This window comes from Pelecanus crispus, chromosome 18, assembly GCF_030463565.1.
Source record: "Pelecanus crispus isolate bPelCri1 chromosome 18, bPelCri1.pri, whole genome shotgun sequence".
NCBI classification, from domain to species: Eukaryota; Metazoa; Chordata; class Aves; order Pelecaniformes; family Pelecanidae; genus Pelecanus; species Pelecanus crispus.
This window is the reverse complement of record NC_134660.1, coordinates 3302317-3322686: the sequence shown is the minus strand read 5'-3', so window position 1 is coordinate 3322686 and position 20370 is coordinate 3302317. Positions and strand designations below refer to the sequence as shown.

At 52.7% G+C, this 20370-nt stretch overlaps 3 protein-coding genes across 6 annotated transcripts; 2 read left to right on the top strand and 1 right to left on the bottom strand.

The window, feature by feature from the left end:
• The first annotated feature begins 650 nt into the window (after positions 1 to 650).
• RAB5C (RAB5C, member RAS oncogene family) lies at positions 651 to 15732 on the top strand. 4 transcript variants are annotated; one of them, XR_012831726.1, is made up of 7 exons: positions 651 to 705; positions 10521 to 10765; positions 11839 to 11990; positions 12307 to 12429; positions 13215 to 13308; positions 13691 to 15124; positions 15717 to 15732. XR_012831726.1 is itself a non-coding variant. In XM_075722720.1 (6 exons), the coding sequence occupies exons 2-6, from the start codon at positions 10600 to 10602 to the stop codon at positions 13804 to 13806; spliced, it is 651 nt and encodes a 216-aa protein (XP_075578835.1). In that variant the 5' UTR covers positions 651 to 705; positions 10521 to 10599; the 3' UTR covers positions 13807 to 15687. The 4 variants fall into 4 exon arrangements, 2 of the variants coding, with proteins under 2 accessions (XP_075578835.1, XP_075578836.1); XR_012831727.1 differs by lacking the exon at positions 15717 to 15732 and having other exon boundaries at positions 13691 to 13963; positions 14884 to 15687; XM_075722720.1 differs by lacking the exon at positions 15717 to 15732 and having other exon boundaries at positions 13691 to 15687.
• Positions 15733 to 16803: 1071 nt separating this feature from the next.
• On the bottom strand, positions 16804 to 17624 carry LOC104033870 (heat shock protein 30-like). The gene has a single exon (XM_009486667.2). The coding sequence runs from the start codon at positions 17622 to 17624 to the stop codon at positions 17046 to 17048; it is 579 nt and encodes a 192-aa protein (XP_009484942.1). The 3' UTR covers positions 16804 to 17045.
• A 1124-nt stretch (positions 17625 to 18748) lies between these two features.
• Positions 18749 to 19357, top strand: LOC142595222 (heat shock protein 30C-like). Its single transcript, XM_075722942.1, has one exon. It carries the CDS (start codon positions 18749 to 18751, stop codon positions 19355 to 19357), a length of 609 nt encoding a protein of 202 aa, XP_075579057.1.
• The last annotated feature ends 1013 nt before the right edge of the window (positions 19358 to 20370 follow it).

The window sequence follows — 20370 nt, the reverse complement described above, 5'->3', positions numbered from 1 at the left end:
CTGACACCAGCAGGGATTTTGATACGATTTTATACTCTTTGCCTACGGGGTCTTTTGTACAACCAGGCCAGGCCCGACAGCCCCTCCCGGGACCCCCGCCATGCCCGGGGGGCCGTGGGATGGGGCCGGGCAGCGCTGCCCCCCCGGGGCCGGTTCGGAGGCTCGGGGCGGGGGGGGGTATCTCCGAGGCGGGGAGGCTCCGGGGGGTGCCCCGGGGGACACGACGCCTCCCTCCGCGGCTGCCGGCTCTCCGGTGGCTGCAGTTTATGCCGGTCCCCCCCGCCCCAACGGGAAATAAAGGCTCTATTTTTCCAGCCCCGGCTCCGGGTCAGTCTCTGCCCGCGCCTCCCCCGCCCCTGCGCGGGGCCTGCCCAGGGTCGCCGCTCGCCCCCCCCGCACCGGGACCCCCGTTCCCGGGAGGACACTCCCGGGTTTCCCCCCCCCCCAGGACTACAACTCCCATCGCCCCCCGCGACGGGCGCGCCCAAACCTGACCCCGCCCGGCTCACGTGAGGCGGTGCGTCCCCCCGAGGGGGCGTGGCCTCTGTTGGGCGGGGCCTCGCTGATTGGCAGCTGCCGCTGCCTGTGGCCGGCGGGCTGGAAGCGGAAGGGGTGGGCGGATCCGGAAGCGGAACGGGTAAAGGCGGAAGTGAGGGCCGGGGCCTGTGAGACTCACCTGCGGCGGGGGGAGCGGCGCTCCGGGCGGTGAGTGGGGCCGGGGGCGGCGGGGCCCGCTCGTCCCGCACCGCTGCGGCCCGCGGGGGCTCCGGGCAGGCGGTGCCTGGCGTGGCTCGGTGCCGAGCCCTGCCCCGGGCGGTGCCTGGCCTGGGGGCCCGGCTGCACCGGGCCCGTGCGCCGCAGACCCGGCTCCCCGGGAGCCCGCCTGGCCGGCGGAGGAGGAGGCAGCCGCGGTGGGAGCAGAGCGGGGGCTCGGAGGCGCCGCGTCCCGGCTGCGCCGTCGGGCTGCGTGAGCCGGGGTCCGGAGCGAGCTGGCGGTGCCGTCAGCGGGGCGGGGGGCTCCGGCCTGCCCAGCTGTCCGAACGAACCCTCCCCTCGCCGGCCCTGGGCGAGGCGGTCCCGCTGGGAAGCCGGGCGAGGCGGGAGAGTGGCGTTGCCACGGTGCACCGGCGGCTCCGGCCTTGTGGAGCGTGGCACTGATCTCGTAGTGAGCTGTAACCGGGGAAGGGAGCTGTGCTAACTGGAGAGATCAATGCGTCAAAGGTGATGTTCCCGTCATGTCTGCCTTGTGGGGTCTCCGGTTTGGCATTCCTTTGGGCTGTTTTCCTTCACAAGTAGGAAAGGCTCGCTCGGCAGCAAGTGCAGGTGCCTGCTGTGGATTTGCTGGGTCTGCCTGACTGCTGTTTCCCAACTCCTTTGTCTCTCCTGTAGTGCTCTCTTGCAGTGATGACTGCATGAAAGTTAAATAGAATTTAGGGAAGGTGTGGTGCCTGTAAGGATAGAAGTGGTATAATACTTTGTTGTAGCTAGTCAGCTGCTGAGGTGGGAACAGAAACTCTAGAAATCTTGAAAGCCTGGCCAGGTTCCTGAGTAGAGAACTGCCTAAATGAAGGATGTGACTTTATCTGCTGAAAATAGGTTCTAGTGGAATGGAGACTATTCTGTATTGCTGCTGGTGACAAACACAGCCCCTGTGCCCCCTCTGAGGGGTGTCTGTGAAGTGAAATAAGTGGTGCTGCAAGCTCTTGAAGAACTGAAACACAAGAAAGTCTTGTAGCTTGGCTGGAAGGAGACCCAGATGTGCTCGGATGCAAGGCTGTCCTTGGATCTTTGGTGCAGCAGGAGAGACTGGTGCGTGTAAGCTGAGAGCGTAGCCGGTATGTGATCCTGCAAAGGCTAATAGTGCAGATGTAAGTGTGAGCAACAGGTTTGTGGTACTAAATCCTGTGAAGGCTGCTTGAACCTTATTCATGGTAAGCTCAAGGTGCTGCTAAAACTTCTGGGGCTGGGTGGGAGCTGTGAGGAGCCATGAGAGTCATAGCTGCTCTCTGCTAACTGACTCTTGCTGTAAACTGGTCTGGCAGTGAGACCAAATACAGTGTTGACCCGATCTCAGCTGACCTTTAGCTTGTTGCATTGTATGTGGCTGTCGGGAGTTCTGACCTTGACTGTTTCCAAGCATGTAAGGAAATCAGAGGGAAGAGAATATGCCGAGGTACTATTTTAAGTCTTATGTGGAACAACTTGCATCTACTATTCTTAGCTTTTTGTGTGGTGGGTCAACACATATTTGAGCTGCCCTGCTTACAGCATGACATCAATTCTGCTTTGCACTAAGTTAGGACTCCTGAGCCTACTCTGAAGGCAGGACTCCAAAGCTTGGTTGAGACCAAAAAAAGAAAGATACTTCTGATTCATGTTGGCCTGATGTGCATGCTGTCTGAGTGAACTTTCTTGGAATATCCCATTAATATTCACTACTGCCTTGACTCTAAGAGGCTTTCACCTTTTTTAGCTTAACTGGATAATAAGGTGAAAGAGCTGTGACTGAAAAGGGGTGAAGAATTCAGAATAGCCTGTGTAGGCAGCTACAAGACAACGTTGGTTTGTTCTTGGAGTGAGGAGAGCAGGTAAAGCGCAAGTCTGTATGGACCTGTGAGGTTAAGCAAAGCAATGCTTAGATTTCAGTGCTGAGACTCAGTTATCGAACCTCAGACTTCTCTTGAGTTGCAACAGTATGCCTGAACAGTCAACTACTTTTGTACCAAAAATCTACCTCTAGAGGCAATCTTTCCCTCTAAGAGACTGTTGGCTAATTTAGACTACATTTGTTTTAAGATAGTGCCAGGCAGTGTAGGTCCCTCGAGGCTGTTTAAGTAGGTGCTGATACCCCTTCAGGTGAGGGAGCAACACAGGCAAGATGAAATGGGACTCCTGAAGAAGGATTTAAGTTACTAGAGAGCAGTAAGGGGAAGGCCAGCTTGATGTGTGGATATGAATATAGTAAAATAAAACATTTGTGTAGCTTTACTATGAACAGAGTTGGGTTAGGTTCCTTTGCTTTACTAGTGAAACAGTAATGGATTGGGCAGTGTCTGAAACAAAACTGTCTAGTAATGTATTCATACTTTGTTTGGCCAAACTTGACTGTTGTGATGAGAAGTGGAATTGTCTCCATCACAGCAAAGCTCTTCTGCATCTAAAAGAGGGATCAGCTCTAGAATTGCTGTAGGCCCTGCTAGTCATCAACTCTTGATCCTAACTTCTTAAACCACCACATGTTTAGCAGATAGGTGGTCATGGCATTTCCCTGAAAAGGGAGGGGGAAAGAATGCCAAGTGCTTTCAGACACAGGAAATGAAATGGGAACGCTTCTAATGAAGTGGGTGTAGCCCAAAGTATTTCGGTCAGCAGACTTAAAAGAGGGTAGAATGTAGAAACAGTCGAATCAGCTGTTTTCTTCCCTTGGGGTATGAAGTTTGAAGTCCTCTTATGCAAGTTCTGTTAAGTCATCAGAGTAACACTATGAAAATGCTCCAAATACTAGCCAGAAACAATGAGCCTTCCTGGAAGTGACAGTATCGGGGGAAGAATAAAGCTTCATCTAAACCCTGAAAGGAACGCTTCCCTCCCATGGAGCACAGGAATGAACTGCTGGGGTAGTTCTACATAAACAGATAAGAAAAGGCTGGGTTTTGTGTTTGCTTTTATTTGGTAGAGCTCCAAATAAGGAGCTGCTAGAGGCAAGAGATCTTTGTGCAGTCTGGAAAAGATATTATGAAGGTCACTGACTTTTTGCAGTGAAGATGGCAATGTTCTGCTCTGCATTGTTAATGATCTTGCCTTCTTGTTCGCAGAGTAGTAGGTGCTATCTAAAGGCACATGTTGCTGGACTTCTGGAAAAAAAAATTAAGCTGTGTCTTTTGAGGGTGTGCTGAGCAGTGGACAGTATCAAGAACAGGAGTTAAAAGAACCTTGCCTGCAGAAGTAAAAACTGATGCTTTTTTTCAATTTGGAGGTGCTCCAGACTGCACTTGCCAGTTACTCCTTCAGCATAGCTGTGCCTCATCTTCTGTGAGGTAGGACTAAGTTCCTGCAGTATCAAGGGTAACTAAAAGTAGGTAAGACCTCCAAGAGGGAGTTAATGTGAGGACAGGGAATATGGAGGCTTTGCTCCCTACAGCTAGTGAGAAGCTTATGGAAAATGAAGGTGATGCAAAACTCTTCCACAGAAGTCTTTTGCTGCAATTTATGCCTTGATAATGCTTGGTAGAAAGCTGCCGTGGCTCATTCAGCTCTTTTAAGGCAATCTTTGCAACTGTGTCTCCATAGCTCAGCTAATTAGAGCTTGACTGAAGCAGTGCTGACAGCTTGCACTCATGGGTCTTCTGTCACTCACGTGTGGTGTGAGTTCACTTGTGTCAGTGCAACTGGGGGTTTGGTGGCCCTGGTGTTATCCCTGTTGCTTTCCTGATACATGAGGACTGGGTGGAAGCACTACACCTCAGCCTGCCCTCACTGCATGTTTCTCTGTTCAGCTACGGTGATCTAATAGGACACTAAGTGCAGTTTTAACAGCAATTAGTCATGCTATTCTGCAGAGTTAAAACCCCCACTGGATTAGGTGTGGAGCTTCCTTGTGGTGCCTGTGTGACCAACATGGTAATAACTCCTGTTGCTGATACCTATTCAACTCTGAGTATAAAAAAATGTAGCTCCAAGGTAGCATCAGTAAGGTAAATGTCTTTTTACCTCATGAGGTCTTTTCAAGAATTCCTGGTAAAGGATAACCACTAAAACCTAGGAACCCCTTCTGAGGGGATGTGTATGGGTATAAACTGTCTGGAAGAAGGCTTGAGGGAGCTTCATAACTCCCTTTCACTGAAGTACCACACTTCTTGACTCAGTCATGCAGGCTGTGATCTTTGCCTTGTCTTCCCAAAGTCAGATCAGCTTTGTAGGATGCATGGGTATTCCTGGCTTCATAGTATCTGAAGAGTTGTAGAGCTGACTTGCCTAGTTCCAGCAGATGACATCTAGCAAATGAGACTTAGCCTCAAACTGAGCAGTAGCTTTCTGTGTATAACAATGTATTGTGAGTTGGTCTGAACTTCAGACAATCCTGTCCAAGTACAGCGCTGCCTGTTCAGATCAGATCTTCTCAGATCTCCTTTGACCACTTGCGCTTGACACTGAGCAGCAGCTTGTCAGTAGGGCCTCATGTATGAGGCCCTGAGAAGTATCAGAAACGTGGCCTTCATTGTGACTTCTTTTGGGTTTGTCTTGCCTTAAGGCTTTGTTAATCTAGCTTTAGACGTGACCAAAGGCAGATGGCTCCATTTCACTGTCCTTGGCAACTGTCTTTCATAAGACCGGGTTTCGGCTTGCATTGTGAGGCGATGGAAAGGCCTCTTCTGCTGGCTTGGCCCTGGGTTGCCCAGCTGGGCACGGCTGCATGTTGTATGGTCCTGCTAGCTCCGCTGCACTTAGCATCTGCACTGGATTGAGTGGTAGCTGCAGGGTATTGGCCTTGAAATGTCTGATAAAATTGTTTTTGAAAAGCTGTTTTGAAAAACAGCCAGCTGCTGGGGCTGCTTTGGAGGCTGTGGCTCTGCAGGTGTCAGGAAACAGGGGTGTGCATTAGAAGTGTGAAAAGGAGCTGCTGTTACAGATTCTACTACATTTACTCAGAACTGTAGCTACCAATGAAAATTAATTAACTTTTTCTGATGTAAATCCTATTTACCTCTAAATTAAACTGAGTGTTCCCAAGTCTTTGGGAGGCTTGGGCATGAGACTCCACAGAGAAATCGTGACTTTAACTTATGATAGAAGTACTCCACGTTTTTTACACTGAAATTGCTGTCTGGGCTGATTTACGTCTGTGAATCTACATTTTATGTCTGTAGCGCAGCTCCTGACAACTGCAATGACTGGTTCCCCAATTTAGGGCTGTTACTGAAGCTCCAGATTATAACCTTACTGATCAGGAGACTAAGTGTTCTTTGTTTGTGGAGGGAAGTGCATGTTGTGTGTAGAAAGATGAAGTATTAAAACTGATTGGACTTTATGGAGCTGAGGTATGTACTTGCAAGTCTCTTTCCTGGTTCATCTCATCAGCAAGAGCTGGATCTGTTACTCCTTCCTCTGCAGTGTGGGCCCTACTGCAGTAAGGCTTTTGAAGTTTGTGCTTATTAATCATATTGATGTGTTGGAAGAACCAGGCTGACACTCCATGTTATGCTAATCTGGGCTAGTGGAGTCTGCGTGTTGTTCTGGTGGGTCCCACGCTTGCTGCTGGTCCTGCTCATGGAAGTTGCTTGTGGATCTGGGTCCTAAGGCTGACTTGCCAGTTCTGGGTGGGAGCAAGGTAGCAGGAGCTTCCTGCTAGTGGTGGCTAGCTGCCCATTCAGTGATAGGTGAAGCAAAAACGCTCAGTAACTTCAGGGGTTGCTTTGCCAAGAAATTCATGTAATGCTGTCAGCTATTTAACAAGATAAATACTTCACTGGGGCTTTTGTCTTGAGTATTTTGATTCTAAGCCAACAAATCCCCAGTGAAATTGTTTCTTGCATAGCTGAGAGCAGAAGCAGTCCTCTTGGGTAACTAGAGTCTTCAGGATTGGGGTTCTAAATATTGCCAGCTTTCACAGTAGTCCTTGCTACTGGGTGAACACAGGGCAAAAATACCCAATTCTGAACTTCTGACACCTTAAACTAGGAGCTTTCTGGTGATAGGGAGTCTTGGGAAGCAATTGTCTCATGCAGGGGTTAACATGGGGATCTGATAGTAGTTGCCCTGTGGAGATTGGGGTTCTTGTACTGGGCTGGTTTGTTTGAAATGAGCTCTTGTGCTATTCTCAAGCATCCTAACAGCTCTGGAGAACTGCCTTGCTCTTGGGTAGGCTGAGAATGCAGCAGTGCTGGCATGCACTTTCTCATGTAGGGCATTGATTCTTGATTTCGGTATTCACGGGAGTGTATGAGCCCCTACAGCAAATCCTGGCGAACATGTGAGGTGTTGAGAGGAGCACAGACTGCAGAAGTGGTAGACCTAGAGTTCTTGGACGTTGGACAGCATCAGGCATTGAAACTTGTCTTTGATCTCAAAGCAAACAAGAGACTGTTCCAAGAGTTTACAATAAAAAAAAGGTACTTTTTTTTGCCTGTGTGATGCAGTGCTCCTGTGTGTGCTTCAGTAAGCAGGAGGCAGGTAGGGCAAACAAACCAGCGTGTGCCTTTTTATGGATCTCGTGACATCATGAGCTGCTGAGTTGCACTAGGTACAAGGAGCTAGTAGGGAAACTAATACTTGTTAATCTTGATTACAAGAGTGCCCTATCATACCCTTCCTTCTCATGGTCTTGACTTCTTGAATTAGTAAGGCAAGCTGCAATTTCAGCTGCTTTCACTTGTCTGCACAGCACTGCTGTAGTTATTTTGGTCTGACTGAGCCATGGCTTGAGTGTCAGCGTACTCATGGGGAGCAGGGAGAGGTGTGTGCCCAATCCACTCTGCTGGAATAGGGGATGCCTCCCTGAGCATCAGGAATGGCTTCATACAGCATGAAGCACTCAGTTTCTCACACTAGTGAGATCTCTCACATCTAGTGCAGATCCAGGCTGTGTAGTTTAGCTGGCTGTTACTTCTGCATTCAGCAGAGTGGAGTTCTGTTTCTGATGGGAACATAGAAATCCTCAAAGATGTTGGCATTAGCAAAAAGTGCCAAAGTGGTCCTCCTGTAATGGAGAGTTCTCGCTGTCTGCAGCTTTGGTAGTTGCTCATGTCAATTATTTGGTCTTTCTCTGGATGTCAGCAGAAATACTAAGCTGGTCATTCTGATCTTGTGGATGTTCTTAGCCTGAGACCCTTAGAGATGGCTGCAGTTAGGGTCATCTGAACTGCATAAATTCCACCCAAACATCTGAAAGATCTGGCAGCTTCAGGTGGACATGAATTCATATAATCCTGCAGCCAAACTTCAAGCCATCTTTAGATGATGATCAGGTTCTCCATAATTAAAAGTGGTCACAGACTCTGTGCTTGACTGCTTGCTCTGATCAGTAGCTCTCAGTGATGAGTTGGACATACAGACATGCTTGCTTAATTCTGAGTTCACGTGGCACAACCAGATAGCTAAATGACTTAAGATCTGTGAAATACAGATCACACTAAGACTTGAGGATGTCAACAAGCTCATTTCCTTGTTTTCTCTGGGAAGCACCCCTATCATATTTCAGGAGGTCATAACTCAGTAGAGGCATGATTCACGTGGTATTTAATGTGCAGAATGTTAGTCTGAAACAGCAACAGAGCTTACGTATTGCTGATAGACTGCCCTGGTAAATGAATACAAGGTTAAACAAGCAAAAGCTGTTCCTTTGCAAACTCTGGTTAGAGGAGAAACTCTAAAAGGTGGAAACTTTTTCAGGCTGGTAGAGATGTAGAGCTGCTGCTGTCTCTCGAACCTGGTGGTAACCAAGCTGCTCCTGGCCGGAGCTGCAAAATGCTGCTTCCTCAGCATCCAGCAAAACAAGTTGCTGATTTCCTTCTTATTAAGCTTTCTCATCCTGTCAAAACAGTGTTTGTCCTTTGTCTGAAGAGGAGGTGGGGGTCCTGACAGTGTTACTAGCCTTTGCAAGGACCTAGCTCTGAATTGCAATTTCTTCACTGACTTAACCCAAGACTGGGCAGGCTGCTCAAAGCAATGGCTGCTTCACAGCTCGGGCTACTGAAACATCTCACTGCATTGAGAAGTTGCTCCTCATGGCTTCTGTCCTACCTGCTAGCTTCAGTGAATGGTACTGGCTTAACAGTGGGTTTCTAACTTGCCTCCTGGTCAAAACAATTTGAGGTTGGATGTCTCTGTAGGTCAGAGTATGCTCAAGTGCTTTTGTGCTTTGAAAGCTGAAGAGGTTTTTCCAGCTGGTGACACTAATGGGCTATCCCTCTGGATGAGCTCTCAGACTGAAATGGCTGTAGGTTTCCTATCAAACTATGGAATTGAGTTGAAACTTGAGGCATGAAGTAGCCTCACAGCAGTCACAACTGGACAGGCTTTGCTCTGGAAAGCAGGTATTTGAAGCTCTTCTTTGGTAAGCCTCTGTATGAGGCCTGAGCCTTATTCACAAGACGCACTGCTCCAGGTCAGACCCATTTCAACTTGCTTTAAGCTTCTCATTCATAGGAATCTGGTATTTGCTGGGTGAATGCTGGATGTACTCAGAGTGTACCCAGAGTTTCCTTGGGGGTACACTCAGAACAAGGAGAAGTTAAGCTTATGGGGATTTTTTTGCAGTTGTCTCTGTCAACAAGGAGCTTGGGTTATGAGAGTTGAAGGGAAAGTGCTGGTACAGAGCAGATGCAGTCAGTTATAGCATTTATTGACAGGAAGTGGGAGTTGTAATGAGAACAGGAAATATGCCTAAATCTGTATAACTGTGCACTTTGAAGGCATTCCTGTTCTCTGCTGCATGCAGTTGAGATGGTTAGGAAGGCACTGAGACTTCACTTGTGGTTAAGTATGGATGTACACCAGCTTGTCTTGCTGCTCTTGCCGTGGTTTTGTGCTTCTGCACAACTCTAGAGATTTGGTGCTGTTGAATTGAGTGCTGGGGAGTTCTGACCATGGGTGATGCTACCTGTTTGTGCTGTTCAGCGTAGCCGGATTTGAACAGTCTTCTCATGAAGAATGTGGCTGGTAACCTGATGACCTGGAATGATGTGGGATAAGGGCAATGAGGCAGCTGGGACAGGGTGTGGGAAGCATTAGGTGTTGCCTCTGCATTTGGATCAAGCTGTTGAGACTCTTGGGTGGTAAGTAGGTACTTGCAGCAGGGATGGGGAGTAGTTGCTTTCAGTTTCTGAATACACAGCCTGTGCCTGGAGAGTGGCTGCTGCCAAGTGACTTGCTTGCATAGCAATTCAAAGGCCTTCTTCAGGCCTGATCTAAGATGCTGTATTTAGTGGCTTGGTGCGAGTGCCTCTAAGCTAACAGACTGAATATAGAAACTCCCTTTGTCTGAATGCCTGGTGATCTGAAGGACTGACATACAGGACTGCTTCCTGTAATGGCTTATGAGGGTCACTTGAACGTGTGTTGCATTGACGGTCTGAAGTTGCTACCTTGTGAACTCAGGAGAGGAGGAAGGACCTAAAGGTCAACTCAGTTACCTCCATCAACTGAGTAATTGTTGTTTTAATAGATGAAGCTCTAATAACACCAGTTGGCGTGCTGGCTGTTCTTTACTTGCCTCACCCTAGCAAGGTGTGGGTGACATCCACACACAGTGGAAGTGCTGGAGGGCCTGCTGGGGGGGAGGAGAGCTTGTGTTACCAATATCCCTCCTACGAGGAGGCTCAGAAGACTTGAGATCCTGCTGAAGGAGCTGCTGACTGGCAGAAACTGCCCGATAGTGCTGTGGTACACGCAGTTGATAACTTTCCACTGTGGGAAGGAATCGCCACCTGCCTGTGCTGATGGTGGTTGCAGATCAAACCCACCCTCTAGAACTGGTACGGCTGGTCCATGAGTGTGTCACTAACTCTGACCTCCTCTTCCAGTTGCAACCTGCCTCCAGGTGGATCCCAGTGCAGAACCAGCAGCATCCTTAACTCTTGGCACTCCTGCACTTAGGCCACAATGGCAGGTCGAGGTGGAGCTGCTCGACCGAATGGACCAGCTGCTGGAAACAAAATCTGCCAGTTTAAACTTGTGCTCTTGGGAGAGTCGGCAGTGGGGAAGTCCAGCCTTGTTCTGCGCTTTGTGAAGGGGCAGTTCCACGAGTACCAGGAGAGCACGATTGGAGGTGAGTGCCAACCCCAAATGCCTATGGCTAGAAGATGCTGGCCTCACTAATGCGGTCCAGAGGTATCAGAAGTATTAATGGCTATTTCAATCCAGTCTGGGGTTTTTGTTATAAATAGTCAAGCATCTAATGCTTTAACTCCTGGTTTACAACTTGTTTATTGGTGTGAAGATCGGCGCAGCAGAGAATAATGCTATGGCAACCATGTGCTCTGCCTCTAAGGCGTCTTCACTTCCACTGCTTGAATTCCTGCTTTTAATTAGAACTGAGGCCTTCAGCTTGGTTTATAGCCCTTAAATTACCTTTTTAGACTGTGACGTGGGATTTTGGGGTTGTTTCTAGCCTGATACTGTTAACTACTTCACAGCTCTTTCAGGTCTAGTAGTTCTTTAGCTTGAAATCATTAGCACGGTGTCACCAATCAAAGGTCAGTTGGTGCCTGGGTCTCTGGGCAGTGACATTAGGAGGTGTGTACTGAGAAAAGGCTTGATTTGTCCCTATAGTAACGCATGCGGGGAGTAAGTATAGCTGTAAGTATAGCTTATGGGCAAGCAGGGCTTAATGCTCTGTTGCCGAGGGCCATGTGAACACTCTGCTGTTCTGCTTCAGTCTGTATCCAAGGCTGGTTGCCTTCATCCTAGTTGTAACGCATGGTGTTATACTCACCAGAACAAGAAAATAACCAGTTACTAAATGGGGGAATGCAGTGTAACTGGGCTGACTTCAGTGCTGTGGTGCTCTCCAAAGCTAATCCTGGCCGTGTTGCAGCTGTACTGTATGATCAGTGAGAGGAGGCTGGGGAAGGGACTGGCAGCGCTGTTGCTCCAGTGGCTGGCTGCTGCCTGGGCTGTCAGGGCCACCTTCCTGTTGGCTCTGTGGTGGCTCTTGGGTTCCTGTGTGTGAGGAGCTTGATGATACAGCAGAGCTGCAACTTCCACAGCAAGTGGCACTGCACTGGCCGCTGCCTGGGGCTTCTGCTCCCTCCATGCAAAAGCAGAACTGCTCCAAGCTCCTGGCTCTTGCTGCTGGGCTCTCCAGCTGGAGCTAAGGCAAACATACACCTTCTCTTTCAGCTGCCTTCCTAACACAGACAGTCTGCCTGGATGACACAACAGTGAAGTTTGAAATATGGGATACAGCAGGACAAGAGCGGTATCACAGCCTGGCACCGATGTATTACCGAGGCGCCCAGGCAGCCATTGTCGTCTACGACATCACTAACACAGTGAGTACTGTGTAGGGCCGTGAGCCTTTGCTGGGGAAGGAGGCGTCTGTGCTTGCAGCTGAGGCTTCTCCGTTCCCCAGGAGAGTGTCTGGGTTCAGAGTCCCTGCAGATGCCTGCCTGCAGGTACTGAGTTTCTTGAAAACTGCTAATGGCCTCTTCCTCAGTTCTGACCAAGGCTGTCTTAAGCTATAAAGGACCCTGCTACAAAGTGCTGTAGAGGCAGAACACTTCTTACACGAAAGACTTGTTCTAATCATATCTTCACTGTGGATTAAGAGGCTGCCCTTCCTGACTGCTGCCTCCTGTTTACTTCCAGGACACATTTGTACGAGCCAAGAACTGGGTGAAAGAGTTGCAGAGGCAGGCTAGCCCCAATATTGTAATTGCACTAGCAGGAAACAAGGCAGACCTTGCTACCAAGAGAGCTGTGGACTTCCAGGTGAGTGGGAAACCAGATCAGTTGTTACCTGAGCAAGTCAGGAAAGCAGCTTTTTTGCTTAAGTGGGGGGAGATGGTGGCTGTGTGCAAAATGCTTTGAGGGAGAGTGGAAGTCCAGATTTATGCTGCTGAGGATGCTAGGATGCCACTCAAAGGGAACTGTAGCCTGCCTTTCCCATGCACTCCTTTCACAGCACCTGTAGCTCTTGTTGGTAACAGTTACGATGAATGTGGAGAATAAGGCCCACAGAGCTCAAGCTTCTGTCTTCAGTCTTTTCTGGTGCCTTACTCACCTGGGGCTGTCTTCAGCAGTGTATGAAACAGCGTCTTTTAGATACAAGACACATGAAGAATCGTTCCCAGCTTGTTCTCTACTCTTCACAGCTCTTACCTTGTCTAAGGCAGACTTTCAAGGAGAAGCTCTTATCTCAGGCCTCTGCACAGGATTGCTTGTGGTGCATTTACAGTGTGCATGACTCTCCCAGCTAACCAAAGTACAAGGTGTTGTGCTGCTCGGGACATGCTGTGTCTACATTTGGCTCACAAACAGTCTGTGCTGCTGTACCCCAGCTCGGCCGCTGGGACAGCAGCCATGCAGTGTGGTCAGCAGTGCATGTCTCCCAGCTGTCCTGGCCAGGCAGGGTCAGGGGACCGGGGTGGAATGTCTGGCCTGGGGTGGGACAGGGTTCCTTCAGTGTTTAGTTTGCCAACAAGTGAAGCGTGTGAAGCCTGCTTGGGCCTCCTCTTGGCAGGATGCCTTTAGCACTCTGCTGTGATTGTTTGTAGGATGCACAAACATATGCAGATGACAACAGCTTGCTGTTCATGGAGACGTCAGCAAAGACAGCGATGAATGTGAATGAAATCTTCATGGCAATAGGTAACAGCTTGTGTGCAGAAGGGTGGCTGGAGTAGCTCTGAGCACCAGCAGTGCAGCCCACGGGAAACCACGGGAGCTCCTGTGTCAGCCAGGGTCTGGAGGCTCTTACTGGAGTAGATGACCAGTTCGCTATGCTTTTGTGAACAGTCACTCCCTGAGTATCTGGAGCCTCTGCCTGTTCCCTCTCTCCCTTTATCTGGGGTGGTGAGTAAGGAAGGAGCAGGATTGACAGCCAGAACTAAAAGTGGGTTTGCTTGCTGTGTACTCATGCTGCAAGCAGTGTCCAATCCCAAACTCCTGAAGAGGAGGGCTGAGCCCGGTCTGTGGTGGGGAGGAGGTTGGCCTCTGTGGAGGAGCCTACTAATGTCTTCTTTCTTTCTAGCCAAGAAACTGCCAAAAAATGAACCCCAGAATGCTCCTGGTGGCCCAGGTAGGAATCGGGTGGTTGACCTTCAGGAGAGCAGTCAGCCTAGCAGGAGCCAGTGCTGCAGCAATTGAGCAGCTGTTCCCACCCGACGGAGCCCTTGAATGACATGACTGGAATCCATGCTAACAATCGCACTTACCGTAGAGCGGCTGCTGCCGGTGGCTGCTGTGATTTCTCCATCCCTTTCTGATCATAGGCTGGAGGGAGTTCTTCCACCTGCACCTTTCTGTACAAATACTAATTCAATTCTAAGTCTTAAGTCACTTTTTTAATATTACGAACTTCTGCTCTTCCCTCTTTCTGGTGGTGGTGGATGCATGACCTGGTGTCTGCCCAGCCAGCTCAGCCCTTCCCACGGGTGAGGGCCAGCAGCACCCAGGTCCCACAGTACTGTAGTTCCCTGTTAGAAAGAAAGGGATATTGAGACTAGACAACCTTGTTGAAAATTACCCGTAGGTAAAAGCTAAGGCTAATGCCAGTACAAAATACCTAGAACAACCACTAAACTGTAGCACATAGTGACAAACTCTGGCTTTTTAGCCACTTATTGACCAAAATGAATTATGAGTATTCTGGGGTGGGGCAGAGGGAAGCAAAACTGGTTTCTTCTGTATTTTGTATTGTCTGTTTCTTCATGTAACCAATCAGTATCTTGTCAATATAGTACATACAACTAGCTGCCTGTTGTCTTTATTTGTGTTGGACTCTAGCATGCCAACTCTTTTCTATCTCTGGTTCTGTCGTAATGCACTAATCCTGTTGCAACTTTTGCAAAAATCTTGTATAGAAAATTGTCCTTTTTTTGATGGTTGTGATGCCACTAATGTTGTTAACCCTACTCTAGTGTGAATACACATGGTTTACTGATGTACAGAGGTGGGGTGGGGGAAACCTCAGATAACTTGTCAAACAATTGTATTACAAAAGCCTGTAACTCCACAAAGTATGAAGGGAGGTATTAAAATGGTTTCTGTTGCCACACTCTAACTGATGTTGGCTGCTGCCTAGTGCCTAATGCAATGTCTTATGCATACTGGTATTTAAGAGGAACTGTCAACTTAGTCTTCATCACAAACTTCAGTTTTGTGTGATTAAAAAAAATTTTTATAAACCTATCATAATCAACAATGTTCATGTTTCTTAATCAGCTCAAACCAGAAGGGGAGCGGACCAGAACGTACAGTTGTGCTGGAGGCTGAGATGCGGGAGGCTGCCTGTGGTGTGTACAGCACCCGGCTCTTCTGTCGGGATGCGTGGCCTTCCTTCCCGGGGCAGGGAGGAACGTGGGCTGCTTGCCCTCGGACCTCTGCGTGCTGTGCCAGCTGCTCCTGCAGCAGCCAGCTCCCTCGAGAGGCAGGAACTCCTTGCACTGAGGCTGCAGGTGGTTTGGTAAGCTTGTGGCGTGCTGTGCAGCAGCATGCAAGGAAGTTTGAGGTAAATAGTGGGGAATTTTTAATTGCCTAATGCTTCTAGGGAAACCATCTATGGCTCAAGTTGGGAAGAGGTGGGGGGAGCAGTATGCAGAGGAGCTCAGCTTGATAACTGGACAGGCTTAGGAATGCTGTGTTCAAGTGTTAATGAACAAAATGGATGATGGCCTTGAAAGAAGCTACTCTCCTGTCACTGCTGCATGGACTTGGAGATCCCTGCACCCGTGGGTGAGACCTGGAGTCAATATGGAAACCAGAGCATCCCCTTGCAGCTCTACCACTACTACGTGTGCTGCTGGGCCAGCACTGTAAGCGCTTGGGAGAGCTTGAAGATTGTGATGTGCTGGTGCTTGAACCTGCTGCCTCTCCTCAGCTGTGTGGCTGCTGCCGAATCTCTGTGAAGAGGCATGGCTGCAGTCAACTGTGACCATCCCTGGGCTGGGCTTGCCCTTGGCTTGCGGTGTTGGGGCTCTGAAAAGCTCTGCAGGGTACTTGCAAATAAAGTCTGTGTGAACAGCCTTGGCTCATGTGGGCTTCATCCTCTATCCAAGGTCTTGGTGCCTCTTGCTCATGCTGGATTTCCTTAAAGTCCTGGAAGCAGGAAGGGTCTGGAGTGACTCAGTGACCTGGTTCCTGATGCCTGGCTGAAGCATGGGCTGCCTGTGGTGTGAGGGCTCCAGCAATGTCAGCTGGGCTTTGCTCACCTGGTGCTGTGGGTGCTGCTTGTTTCCATCCCTTGCGAGGGAGTGCGACTGCTCATCTGCAGGCTGTCTGTGGCCTCATCGCTTCCACTGTGGTTTGGGCTGATGCTGTGTATTTCCCAGGCAGCAAGAGAGGGACCTGTTGGAGAAGGGCTCCCCAATCCCAACTCTGAACAATCTTGTGAGCACAAAGTGGGGTGCTGTTGCCATCTGCTGGCATCTTGTTCCTGGTTGACAGGGCTTCATTTCTGGCTCCTTCCAGGACTCTGGGTCTCCCTCTCTGTGAAGGAGCCTGCGATGCTCTAAGGGCTGTCTTGCTGCTGCCTGAGCATGTGCTGTTTGGTATCAGGGCTGGGGAGCTGTTGCTGGCCACAAAACCACACAGCAGTGCCCTGCAGACCAGAGCCTCCTCACTGCTGGCACTGTGCTGCCATGGGGAAGGGTTGTCCGAGCTCAGAGCCACCTTAGCACAAACAGGCGTGCCTGCCTGCATACCTGCTGCCTGCCCAGGCCTGAGCATGGGTGTTGACACTCAGTGCCTGGAACTGGGCTTCACCCTCCCTGCTCCTGGGATCCCAGAGGGTGCTCCAGGAGCCCCTTTCCAAGCTGCTTGGTGTGGGAAAGGTGTGGCTACAACAGGGGCACCCTACACCCAGGCCTTCCAGCACAGTTGTCTTCCCATTCAGTGGCATCGGCCAGGGAGTGAGGGGCTGTGGAGCTGGTACAGGTGCTGGCAGCAGCATGAGGAGGGGTGAAGGCAGCTGCCTGCTCCCTGCCTCTGCTCCAGTACAGGTGAATGGGGCTGCCCCTCCCTGCTTGGGAGCTTCCTGCCTCCCCCACCCCAAGCAGCACCGTGCCTGCTGATCCCTTCCCTCCCCCTGGGTCCGCTGTTGGCCCCATTTTGTGCTGCCCTGAGGCACTAAGAGAGGTTCTTCCCTCTCTGTGCATCCAGCTCCTCTGGCATCAAGAGCTGAGACCAGGGCCCAGCCTCCCCATCAATCAACACCAGGAGAGCACAAGCAGGTTCTATGCAAAAGTATTTTTATTGGATACAAAAACATTCCAGTATAGTGAAAAAAATGACATAATTGCTGATGGAGCTTGTCTGGGCTAAAACCCAAGGCTTGCTGCTATCTTCTCTGGTCCTGCCGCGGGCCGTCGGTTCCCCTCCCGTTACACCTAGGCTTTGTGGGTGGCTCCGTCCTCGGAGGCTGGTCCAGGCTGTGGTCCTGCAGGGCTGACCTGGATGGGCACATTCCTCTCTGGGGCGGCCGGCAGCGCCAGCTTGGGGGCCTCGATGCGGAGCTGCCCATCCTTGGACAGGGAGCACGTCAGCGCCTCGGCGTCCACCTCCTCGGGCACGTCCCACTCCCGCTTCAGCACCTCGTACTTGTAGGAGAAGGAGCCCTTCTCGTCTGTGCTCTGCGTCTCCTTCTGCCCCACCAGCACCACCTTCCTGCCCACCACCTTCACCGACAGCTGCTCGGGAGTGAAGTTCTTGACGTCCTGGCAGACGGAGAAGCCCTCCCCGGAGCTCTGGGTCAGGGCTGCGCTGGTGCTCGGGGCTCGCTCTATGGCGGTGGCTCCGTGGCTGGTCAGGAGCTGCTCGAAGCTGCTCATGAACTCCCGAGCTTTCTCCATCTCCTGCTGCAGCTCAGTGAAGATGGTCTCTGCATGCGGCCAGAGGGTCCTCACCGTGCCCAGCCGGGTAGCCAGGGAGCTGGAGGCGAATGGTGCGAGGTGCATTCGGCAAAACATTGCTGCTGGTGCTGCTGCTGGTGCTGCTGCTGCTGCTGCTGCTGCTGCTGCTGCTGGCTCTCCAACTGTCCTCTCTCCAGTGGACTGGGAGCGCTGTGCCCTGGTGCTGCCGCCCGCAGCTTTTATTTCCCTTCCCGGGAGGTGTGGCCTCATCCTGCACATCACGTCATCCTCGGGAGAAGAGCTCAGCTCTTTCCAGCCCGTTCCAGCTCATTCTTGTTACTCATCCATGAGGAGAGGCACCTTTTACGTCGTGCCCAGCATACCTTCGCCCTTAGTCTTGCAGCTCTGCTCTCCTGGCTTATAATTAGCAGCATCACCTCAGCCTCCGAACGGGATGCCTGAGCCACCCCTGCCAAAAATCTGTGATCTTTCTGCTTCCCAGGCAGGGAGCGGGGCCGGGCTCCTCTCTTTCCTGCCTTCCCCCCCGCTTGCCTGTGGCCTGTCCCCCCCCCCCATCTGCAGGCAGCAGAGCCCCTCTGCCCCTCGCCCGCTTTGCAGGACCCTCAGCTGCCCGGGGAGGGACCCCCATGAGAGATCAGAAACCGGCCTGTGGGCCCCTCCCCAGGCGGGGTGCACAGGCTGGGACAGGACAGCGGGTGGCCCCCGGGGCAGGGGGGGGGCTGCTAGAAAGTGCGAGAGGCGTCTGGCAGCGGGTGACGTAGGAACACGTTGCTTTAGGGGTGGGACTGGCCCCGCGCTGGCCGAAGTGACGCGCTCCTGGCACAGCGCAACCTGCGCTCCACCGAGCCCCCCGGCGTGGGGGCCACGGGAAGGGCTTTGCTGGCCCCGTTGGCCGGCGGGGCCGCCGGCGTTGCTGCATCACGGTGGCTCTGCAGAAACTCGAGCCCCCGGCGCTGACTGCAGCTCCCTATTTGCGGTGTGTGACTCGTCCCAGAAGCAGGCGCTGCTATTTTGGCTGACAGATAATCAGCCTCTCAAAAATAGGTGATGGCTCCAGGAGGGTGCGTGGGGAGAGAGTGTTCTAGAAGGGGCACACCCCTGAGCAGGGGAGGATAAAACCCGCTGCTCCCCGGCACCAGCCCAGCACCGCTTCAGTCTCTGCACAGAGCTGAGCCGCACGCACCGGGAGCGTACACCGGAACCGCGCACCAGGAGCAGAGATGCTTTGCCGCCTGCACTTCATGCCACCCGCGTCCAGCTCACTGTTCCCATGGCTGGGACCCATCCGCACCCTTTGGCCGCATCCAGGCACCCTCTTTGCCGAGCTGGAGCGAGAGCTGCGGCTGGAGATGGAGAGAGCTCGGGAGTTCATGAGCAGCTTTGAGCAGTTCCTGAGCAGCGGGACAGGCCCCAGCCGGATCGGCATTGCCGCAGAGCGAGCCCCGAGCACCAGCGCAGCCCTGACCCAGAGCTCCGGGGAGGGCTTCTCCATCTGCCAGGATGTGAAGGACTTTGCTCCCGAGCAGCTGTCGGTGAAGGTGGTGGGCAGGAAGGTGGTGCTGGTGGGGCAGAAGGAGACGCAGAGCACAGACGAGAAGGGCTCCTTCTCCTACAAGTACGAGGTGCTGAAGCGGGAGTGGGACGTGCCCGAGGAGGTGGACGCCGAGGCGCTGACGTGCTCCCTGTCCAAGGATGGGCAGCTCCGCATCGAGGCCCCCAAGCTGGCGCTGCCGGCCGCCCCGGAGAGGAACGTGCCCATCCAGCTGGGGCCGGCGGTGGCACAGCCGGCAGCCAGCACCGACGACGGAGCCGAGCGGGCCAAGGCGTGACAGGGAGCAGCACGGGGCTGGGCTGAGCCCGGCTGCTGGGGCAGCTGCTGGTCGCAGGGCAGGACCGTGCCGGGGGCTGTGTGACAGCCCGGTGGGGGGGGTCTCTGCGCAAAGCATGTAGCATTTTTGATATGTAATAAATATTCCCGACTTTTATTTGTGTGGCTTCTGCGTTTGCTGTTCTCGCCTGGCCCCGGGCTTTGCAACGCTTCTGGCTGAGCTCACGCAGCGGGACGGCAGCCCGGGGAGCCGGGCTGTGCTGGCACAGGGCACGGCCCTGGCACCTCTCCCCAAGCCCTGCCTTGGCAGCGGAGGTTGGTTGAGGGGCTGCAGCACGCGCACAGCGCTGAGCATCCCCGGGGGGGCCCTGAGCATCCCCCCCCGGGCGGCCTTTGGGCACCCGGCTCCCGTTTTGGGGATGGGGCTGGGACACTCCCGTGCTGTACACGCTCGGCCGGGAGCCGTGCCAGCATCCCCCCCCCCCCCGTGCCGTGCCAGCGTGCCTCGTACCGTGCCCCCCGCCCCGCCATTGCTGGCACTTTCCAGGCGCTGCCCGCTCCTTCGTGACCCGGCCTGCCGCCAAGCCACGCCCCCTCAGCGGACAAATGGGCGTGTCCTCCCATAAATGGGCTGCAAGGGGGCGTGGCCACGTCGTAGAAGTAGCCCGGGAGGCGGGCACACGCCGCGGGCGGGGCGGGGCCACGCTCCCTATTGGACGGAGGAGGCGGGGCGCTGCAGTGTGGCCACACCCCTTCTCCATAATAAGGAGGCGGGGCGTGCGGGCGCGGTGGGCGTGGTCTCGGCCCATATTTGGTAGGGAAGGCGGGGCCGAACTCCATATTTGGAGCGGAGCGCGCCGTGCAGCGCCGAGCACGGCCGAGCCGGGCGCGGTAACCGGTTACCGGGGGAACGGGCGGGCTCCTCCGGGTAGTGATGGCCCGGCGCTGCCCCGGGAGGAACTTTCGGGGCCGTCGGTCCCCGTCGGGCGCGGACCTCGACCCTCTTTGGCCGGT